At 32.4% G+C, this 10,062-nt stretch overlaps 3 protein-coding genes and 1 long non-coding RNA gene across 4 annotated transcripts in view; 2 read left to right on the forward strand and 2 right to left on the reverse strand.

Annotated features, from left to right (window-relative positions):
• LOC145730334 (uncharacterized) overlaps positions 1-10,062 on the forward strand; it is a 318,043-nt gene that overhangs the window by 248,990 nt on the left and 58,991 nt on the right. The gene's annotated exons all lie outside the window — the stretch shown is intronic.
• Positions 1-10,062, reverse strand: part of dlg1 (MAGUK family member discs large 1) — a 269,680-nt gene that overhangs the window by 227,705 nt on the left and 31,913 nt on the right. The gene's annotated exons all lie outside the window — the stretch shown is intronic.
• Positions 1-10,062, forward strand: part of RpL21 (ribosomal protein L21) — a 139,015-nt gene that overhangs the window by 81,804 nt on the left and 47,149 nt on the right. The window lies entirely within an intron of this gene.
• On the reverse strand, positions 2,038-3,283 carry PCID2 (PCI domain-containing protein 2). The gene is given in 2 exon segments (XM_081981499.1): positions 2,038-3,167; positions 3,170-3,283. Coding segments are annotated over 2 exon segments (1,188 nt in total). The 5' UTR covers positions 3,279-3,283; the 3' UTR covers positions 2,038-2,088.

Consider the following 10,062-nt stretch of genomic DNA (forward strand, 5'->3'; position numbering starts at 1 on the left):
AGCCTACTTTATAGGGAGGGTATGGGTATTACACAATCTTGCATAACGATATTAACTGAAGAAAATAAGGCAACAAAACTAGGAAGTTTTACCACATCCCCCATATTCTCCATATTTAGCACCATCTGATTTTCATTTATAGGGTTTACTAGAACATTTTCTCGAATATATGTTTTTAAATTTTTATGATATACGAACACTTGGAAACATACCTATTTTTTTCAATGAAAATGGTTTTATTAAGAAAGGATTGAAACTCTACTAAGATGAGAAAAGATCGTGTTTGACACCGGCAAGTAGAAAAAAACAGGAAAGTGCTTAAAATGCGATCTTTCATACTTTGCATAAAAGTGTCCTAAATAATCAATACGCTTAAGCTTTAATTATGTATTGATTATTTTTCTTAACGTATTAAAGTAAGTTTTAGTAGTCAATAACGTATTCAATGAGCTATGGATAGAGGGCGACAGTGACATTGCCGCCGAATCAGATTGTCGCCATCTACCGGGCTGCGGCTGACTTATATAGGAAAATCGATATAGAATATCGCAGAAAGTTATTTGAAGGCAAACTTCGGTACCCTTTCATATCAAATACCACATATTTCTGATAATCTGATTACAGAAGTAACCCACAACGGTATTCAGCCAATGCCGGCTCCACATATTGGCGCCAACATTGGTGCCAACGTTGGCGTATGTTTGCGGTAATTTTTTGTATAGCGTCCACATATTGGGACAATGTTGGAGATTCATCGGTTCATTCCCTTGGAGTCTCTTTGAAGCGGGGTCAAAAACCGACAACAGACGGCCAACTCCCAACGTTGGCCCAAACAACAAAAACTCCACACCACACAACCGGGTTCACACATTGGGGCCAACGTTGGCCCCAACGGTATTCGGCCAATGTGTGGACCGGGAAAATCGCGTTGGGGCCAATATTGGCGCCAGCGTTTTTGTTGTTCGGGCCAACGTTGGGAGTTGGCCGTCTGTTGTCGGTTTTTGACCCCGCTTCAAAGAGACTCCAAGGGAATAAACCGATGAATCTCCAACATTGTCCCAACGCTCCGGACGCTATACAAAAAATTACCGCAAACATAAGCCAACGTTGGCGCCAATGTGTGGAGCCGGCCTAACAGCAACACTCAGTAGTCTCCACAATAAATTTATTAGGTCTTTAAAATTTTTTTAAAAATGCCCAACATGTTTCGAGCGCAGTAGCAGCTCATCATCGGGGGCTAGAAGAACATGTTGAATGTTAAAAAATAAAACTAAAAATACAAAAGGAAGCTTACCTATAGTACGAAATTACAAATTGTCATTCTGTAAAAGGGGACAGCAGACCTGGAGTTAAGTATTTATTAGTTTTTAAGGGGAAACTTCTAAAAACCTACCAAAACTTAAAATTTAAAGATGTAATAATCTGCAAAAATCAAAATTTCGTAAAGATATTCAAAGGTCATGGTCGATCAAGGTTACCTTACAATGGAGAAAAAATAAAAATTAATTAAACTACATGATTAATGAATTTAAATTGGAGAAATGGAACAAAGCACACATTTTAGGGGGCCCTAGAAGGGCAACCCTAAGTGTAGGGAAAGGTCGGCATTCTAAAGCACATGGTGTTGTCCTTCTAGGCCCCTAAAATGTGTGTTTTATCCCGTCTTTCTAATTTAAATTTTTTCAATTTTTGCAGATTATTACATCTTTAAACTTTATTGGTTTTTGAGAAGTTTTCCCTTAAAAACTAATAGTTACTTAACCCCAGGTCTGCTGTCCCCTTTTACAGAATGACAGCATAATTAAGTAAGCTTCCTTTTGTATTTCATTTTTATTTTTTAGCATTCAACATGTTCTTCTAGCCCCTGATGATGGACATTTTTTAAAAAAGTTTTAAAGACCTTATAAATTTATTGTGGAGACGACTGAGTGTTCCTGTATTTGTACAGCTCCACTGAGTGAAAATGGACTACTACTTCAATCTACATATTTATGAGCCTGCAAACTAGACAGTCTTTTTCTAATAAAAATAAACAGATTAGTCAAAGAAAACATCAATTTATATTAGCCACAAATAAAAATAATTGACTTAAGTACTAGTCAAAGATGGAAACGGATTCTGCTTACTAACAACCACCTTCCTATGCTGATGTGAAATATACCCCTTAATTTTTCCATCATTAATTAAATTGGCAACAATGCACTGAGTTTCATCCAGGTCCACATCTTGATCCAGCCACTCTAAAGCAGCTTGCAAAGCCTCAACTGGAATCTGATGAGTGTTTAATATCAAATACACTTTTTTGAATAAGTTTCTATAAGCAATAATTTTCAGTTTGTCCACAATCAGATAAATGCCACTATCAATAAAAAACGTTTCGTGTTTCTCCATTATCCAGTCAAACTGCCTTAAATTGCCTTGACAAACTGCCTGAACTAGTTCCGAAAATTCTTGAACATTATATTTTTCAAGTACCCTTTGATTTGGTATATATCCTAACAACATCTTGACCGGCACTAAGTAAATCAAAATTAGTCTCTTGTTTTTGTGAGACAATCTATGGCAATTTTCAAAGGCGTAACTTAAATATCTGTCAGCAGCTTTGTAATCACTGTCAAACATAGCTTTTCGCCCCACAAAGTATCTGTAAGTAATCTGCTGGCTTAGACAGAAAGTTTCCTTGAAAGGGCTAGACTCAATAGCCCTGATCAGTGGTTTACACAAATGAAGTTTATTTATACGAAAGTAAACTTTAAAAAGTTGATTTACGAGTCCCATCATTCCGCGTCTTTTAGTATCACGATCATCAGTCCTATTATCCGCTGCACAAATTCGAAAACATCCCATTAAACACTCCGCAGCCTTCTCTAAATACTCTCCAGGTTTTTCAGTTACACCAACTCGTTGTTTCTCTGCCTGTTGAGCTAACAACCTCAAATCAGAGCAAACAGCATACATAATAGGCAAACTCCAGTTTTCATCCTTTTGAGATTGCAAAATTTTCGTAAATACTTGCACCAGAGCTGTTTGCAACTGATAAGCAGTGAGAAAGTCATCAACTGAAATTGCGTATAAACATTTTAGATGGTATATAACCAGTTCGTCTAACGGGGATTGAAGAAACTTCTCTACAATGTTTTCAGGATTCTCTACTTGGTAGTTTTGTATTTAGCATGGTCATGTCGTAGAGAGAGAAACTGAGACAGGGTTTGTCCGTTATGAGACCTCCACGAACGATCCAGGATTTGGAGATAGTTGGATAAGTTCATAAAAGTCATTGTGAAGTCCTGAAATGTATGTAAAAAGGCTCTATTAGAATTAAAACCACCAATGACTCTAAATGTGTATGTAAATTGGTATTTCCGCACTATTTACACAGGTGATGTATAAAGCGCCAGTTGGTTTTTAGGAAGCCGAAAGGAGGAGTTCCGAAATATCACTTGTATTTCAAATATGCTCTTGAAAGTAATATTGATTGACTGATTGATATTTTTGATGCGTTTTACCAGGCCAGAATTTCGAATATATATATTTTAGTCATTTTTAGGCTTTGAAGAGTCACTATTTTTTGCCAGAATGTCTTCATTACGTGAAGAAACCTTTAATTATGCGGAAAATCAAACAAAAATAGAATAACGCAGCAATGTAGGTAATACAAGTCGTAAATGTTTTGAATGTAGCATTTATCCTGTCTATTACCATGTTACGTCATCCTATTTTTGTTTGATTTACCGCATACATATTCTTTTGTAGAATGTTTTATTTTGAATGACTACAGAACTTTTTCTGGTTATTGGGACAGGGCTAACATCCCCGGAAATAATTGAAGTATAAAATCAATTTTTAAAGCTTTTCAAGTATTCTTCACAGAATATACAACTCGTTTTGATAATATTGATTTTCAGATAATTTATTTATTAAAGATATATTAATATTCAGTGAAGCTTCTTTACTGTTCTTAATACTTAGTCTAGTATTTTTGATCTCTTATTTTATAACAATGATTATTCTATTATCAGTTCAAAAATAATTTAAACATAAACCTCGACATAAACGTAAAGTTTATTTTTTTCAACGTGTTGTGCATGTTATAATTAATCGAAATCCATAAAGAAAAGCTGATTTTTATTATAAACTAATAAATACGATTCACTAAAGTTTTATTATTCGTTTACGTGTAGGTAACATTTAAGTCTGCTTTGAAATTGCACTGCACTTTCCTTAAAAGGGACAAAGATAGGAAAAAACCCTCAATTCCAAGTACTACTATGCTACTAACAATGTCAAATAGTCATGGTTATGCCAAATAGTTTATGAAATATGGAAAAACTACAAAATATGAAACTTAACATGTTAATTTAACAACTAATAGGTAATTCAAACAGGATGGGTTTATTCTTGAAAGGAAAGCTGCTAATAAAATTATCATTCTACTTAGACTTGTATTACCCTGTATTGCATGTAAAATAAAGTTTTCAACAAAGGAGAACCATTATTAATACCTTTATAAAAACGTTTCTTATTAGATATATCGACCTACATTTAAAAGAGCTGGAGAACATCAAAGCCACCATTACTTAGTCTTTACTGCACAAAAATTTGGAGCTGTTGATATTTAATTAACATAAAACGACAGAAAAATATACTGTGCTCAGGATAAGTAGGATCTTAAAAATTGTGAAAGATACAGATTTGGTTAAATAGGGGAATAGTAGTATATTATCTTTCAATGAGAGTAAATTGACAGTTATTATTTGTAAAAATTTAAATCAAGACAAGCCACCAAACAAAAGTGTTTTAAAGTCTCACTTATTAAAAGAATCCCCATAGAGTATTTTTACATATTGTTAATGTATTGTTGCACTAATAAATCATTTATGTCCGTTAAGTGCCTATTTCTATTACTAACTTAATCAAAGTAGACAAATAATAAACAATAGGCACAAACAAAGTAACTGAATTAAATCATTAATAATTCAACAATAATATTTATCCACATTATCACCAAGCTGACATACTTTGAAAAACAAATAAATCGATAAAGTCCTATGTTTTAATTTCAATTATATTTTAAATTTTGAGATAAAAAATAAACTGATAGCACTATGTGTGTTAAAACAAACAATTTTTAAAAATGTACATAATTATAACACTCCCCAAGTGTCGATTTTATATTGCCAGAAAAATGCGAAACTGATCAAATATTATTAACTGTTTTAGATAAAGGATTATACAATTTTAATTTGTTTGCACCTTGAATTTTTAACATTTCTTGTTTAATTTTTATAAATATTGATTGTTAATGGTTTTTATGTATAGGAACTGCTAAATAAAGTACATTATTAATTTTATTACAATACCTCCTATCTCCCTCAGGGAGATGTAAAGACATTAAATAGGAATCAAGAAAGTGACCCCACTTTCACCATGTTTCATATTAGTATTTCAGTTTATATTTTGACATAAAAAAATTATTAATTTGATATTGAAGAAGCAAGATAAACCTTGATTTAAAAAATTTTTGGAGATGACGTAGTTGGTTGACAGTAACTTTGATTTTTCAAAACAATATTTATGTGTTAAGTTTAATGTGTAATAGTACATTTTAATACAACATTTTTTGTTGTATAGTGGTTAATTGATGTTGTTTATCCCTGACTCTGAATTTATTTATTGTTTTATATGTATTTTATTAGTTGTTTATTTCTATCTTTAGATATTCTGTAAATTCAAGTGTAAATTAATTTAACTTGTTCTTTTCAATGAATGATTGATAAAAAATAAATAAGTTATGATTTGATAGCTATAGCTAGTTGCTTATATAAAGAATATATATGTGTGCAGATCCATAGCATTCAGCAAGACCAGGTGTTAATCTCCTATGTACTGCTTTTACGAGATTAACACCTGGTCCTGCTGAATGCTTTCCTAAAAAACAAATTTGTAAAATAATGTTACTTTGTCCTGAGAAGGACCCAAATTAAAGAGTTAAAACGTAGACAATAGTGAAAAAAAATTCTATGTTTTATTTGCTGCCCTAATATACCAACAAAAACTTCAAAGATGAAAATTTAATTACATGCATTGAATTAAGTTTAAGGTTTTACTTATTTTAATTTTAGCTCAGATCTCACTCACTGTATTGGCTAACAACAGCTAAATAATTAAATGTAAGACAAATTATACTGCAAGAACCAAAAAATAAAATTAAATATTAATTTGGTTTTATATGTATAAATGCATTCAAGTACCTAAACAGACAAAACTTGATTCTATGATTAGCAGTAATTATTAAAATGACCACTAATGTTGAAAACACACCTAGTGCTGCATCTGCCATGTTTGCTAAATTTGAAATGCATTTCAAAATTATTCAAACATTCACAGCCACATAAACAGTAGCAAGCTCTGCCAATAATATTAAGAGCACATAGGGTTTATAGAGTAATTAATACAGGCATAAAATGTAGAATGCATTCTAAAGATAGTGGACATAGAGTTTCTCATAAACCAGGCTTTACCTGAAACACAACTCACAGTTTCAAAAATCAAATTTGCTATTGCAAAGTATTTGCAAGTTTGAGAACAAGTTATTCATACTGATATTCAATAACTACTTTCTAAAATCCAAGTGATATTTTGTGAACTACATGGGTAAATGTTGTAGTGTTTCTGTTGTGTTTTTATAACAAATAACAAATATTGTATTATTTGAAGGGGTTAGAAGCTAAAAGGCTTTTATTTAACCAGGCAAATGAAAAATGGAGAAATCTGCAATTGCCCTCAAAATGTATGTAAAATCTGAAATAATAAACAAAACAATAGCACCATATAAATATTAGTTTTAAGTAAATATACATTTATTTAATTTTGACTAATAAAGACACATAAACCCATTTGCCTCCAATCCCTTCAATAATTATTGTTTATTTATTTAACTTGGAGTTCTTACCTATTTCAGACCCCAAAAATATGTAATTTGCCGAAAACCGAAGACAGCCAGATGTGCATATACTGAGTAATACTATTCTTATTAAGTATATGTACAGACAAAGAGTTTATTTTATAATGTTTGAAATTTGCAGAAACATAAACATAAATTAAAAACTTAACCACAATTTGAGGTTAAGGTTAGGTTAGTGTCTGTTAATTTTCATCTGTCGACTGTCAGTTTTGAGTTGTTGTCACTAGTTTTCAGACTCAAATGCCAACAGCAGAGTTGATACCTGGAGGACATATAAAACAATAATTTTAAAGAATTATATTTATTTTTATTTAGACGTATAAAACTTCTATCAAAATTTTATTCGATAGCTTACCAACTTGTTTCCTTAATTTATTTCCTGTTTTTTTATGCTTGTTGAAATTTTGAAAGATGACAATATAATGACACAGTTGGCTGTAACAAAATTTATTGAAACAATACTGAATGGCATAAAACATAAAACGATTAAACGAATAAACACGTTTCTGGTCAACGTATAAAAATTTTAGTAATTTAGAACCTTAACAAGAAAATTTAGTATTGATTCTTTATTTTTAACATACAATCGCCAGACGGCGCTTATTTTAGAGCAATGCCGACAGTTTGGCCTCACACCGACAGATGGCGGCCATGATATATACAGTACATGGATTTAATTTCAATTAATTTTAAGCTTAATTTCAATTAATTTTAAGATTTTTAAGCTCAATATACAGGGCGAACTACGAAATCGGAACGGCGAACGGCCGCTGTACAGGGTGTCCCGATTTAGTGTGTTTTAACAGGAAAAATAGTTTATTTCTATCTAGCCGGAAATGGAGTTTTCCTGTCAAAAACACTGAATCCGAACCCCCTGTATATCGAAAAAAAAAATTGTCGTAGAAATTTGAGAAAATAATGTACTGGCGTTGTCAGTTTTCAAGTTTGATGATGTTTTTATGTAACACTCTGAAAGCCCTTTTTAATCCGAGTTCAATATTATTCGAAACTTTTTTATATATAATTTTTTGTATTTTTAGTATAGGAGAAAAACTGATTTTTGACATTACTAAGTTTAATTTAATAATAACCATCTAAATAAGTAAAACTATTTGTCCAATAGGCAATTTTTAATTTAAAAAAATAGAGTAAAACGCATTTAAACCATAAAGTGTCCTACATTATTGAATTCGGAAAGAGGGCTTTCAGAATCAAATATAAAAAAACAAGCACCGCTTTTAAAAAAACTGATGATGGTCTCGCTAAGACAAAACGTCGTGTATTTAAAAAACTTTAAAAAGAGCTTTAAAAGTTGCCGTGAAAAAGTGTTATTAGTTTTGGTCTAGGGCCAATATTAACGTAACAAAAAAATAAAACCTACAATCAAAAAATTCACTGTTTTCAAAAAATCTTAAAACCAAAAAAACGTTTTTTTAATTCATTTTATTAAGGCCATGATTACGCAACTTTTCTATTTAACCATATCTGTATCTGTAACCGTTTTCAAGATCCCCACTGTGGCCTTATCTTGGACATCCTGATTATTTGTTATTTTTGTTCAATACCTTCAATCCGATTTGATTCTAGAAGAAAGGGCTTTCCAAAATCTATTGCGTTGATTAGATTTGGTGGTTTTTTGGTTTTTTTGGTTACAGGAAGTTAAACATTACAAGAAGTGTTGATTCTTCAATGATTTTTCAATGAGCAGTTTATAACATTTACATATTTACAAACTACAGAAACATAAGAGGCTAAGAATAGGGCAGCAGTTTAGTATTCGCATGAAGGCGGCAAAGGATCTAGGATCGGAACTTTTAACAAAGTGTACCTTATTTGAATATACTTTTACACACGTGTCATCCTGTAAAAAATTGACACTTAGTTTAACATCAATTTTCTCTGGAACTCTTCGATCGATTTCCTTTTTTACTTTTTACTTTAAGTATTGTGCTTCCTTTACACTTTATCCAGGCTTAGGACTGGCCAATTTGTGCTTCTATTAAACCGGAGGATGTTTAAAGGCCAACTGGTCAAAAGCATCACAACAACTATAAATTAACGAACAATATGTATGAAGGTAAAGATTCAAAACACCAAGAATATAGGAACCTGTAGGGCATAAACATTTTCAAAATTGTTTTAGTAACGCGCTCTTATCAGGACAGTCATCCGTCTCTCATGCTTCTGATGACATTATGTCTTGAGACAGATTGTCCCAAATCCCAACCAGAGCAGCTGCAACTTGTTCGGGATTTTGAACTGCAGGAGTTATGGACCTTAATCGTCTACCTAATATGTCCCAGACATGTTCAATCGGATTAATGTCTGGAGAACATGCGGGCCACGCCCTTGTTTTTTTTCGGAGACACAACGAGCCATGTGAGGGCGGGTATTGTCGTGCATTAGCAAAAAGTTTTCTCCAAACATTTCGAATGTATCAATCTGTCTACTGATCATTTTCCCAATTTTCGTGCTCCCTAGCAAAACCTGGTCTGGCCACATGATGACGTCGCTGGAGTAATGGAGCTTTTTTTGTTTTATATGCCTTCAAATCAACTTACTTAAGCCTTTTGCTAATGGTCCGAGCATTTGTTCTTCTTCCAGTTCGCTTCTTAGTTGCGGTACTGTTTTACGCCTATTCAATAATGTTTGCAAGACTATGAATCAGTCATCTCTAGTTGTGGTTGACCGTTTTCTTCCTTGACCTCGTCTCCTCACATACTCTCATTACGATAGATTCTGATTTTCCTAACATGTCAGCAACATCGCTGTAACTTGTACCAATTTCAATCAACGCTACAGCCTTCGCCACATTAGTAGAAGCGATATCACCCATGTTGGATTTTTAAGAATCAAAATGATGAATGATTTTCGCTTGATACATCAATATCCAATGATGTATAGGAAATTCCATTACGAAACCATGGCAAACCTCTAAACCAGGTGTGGAAAAATAAGACCAATATCTACATTTTCTGCAAAACCCTGTGTTTTCTTTAATAATTGAGATATCATAGGGAATAAAAAAAGGAAATGTTCAGAAAATAACGGGCTACAATTTGATGTTATAAACTATTTTAAATTCTCAGTTGTTCTCT

Source organism: Ips typographus, linkage group LG6 (assembly GCF_016097725.1).
Source record: "Ips typographus isolate SLU linkage group LG6, UJ_Ityp_2.0, whole genome shotgun sequence".
Lineage (NCBI taxonomy): Eukaryota > Metazoa > Arthropoda > Insecta > Coleoptera > Curculionidae > Ips > Ips typographus.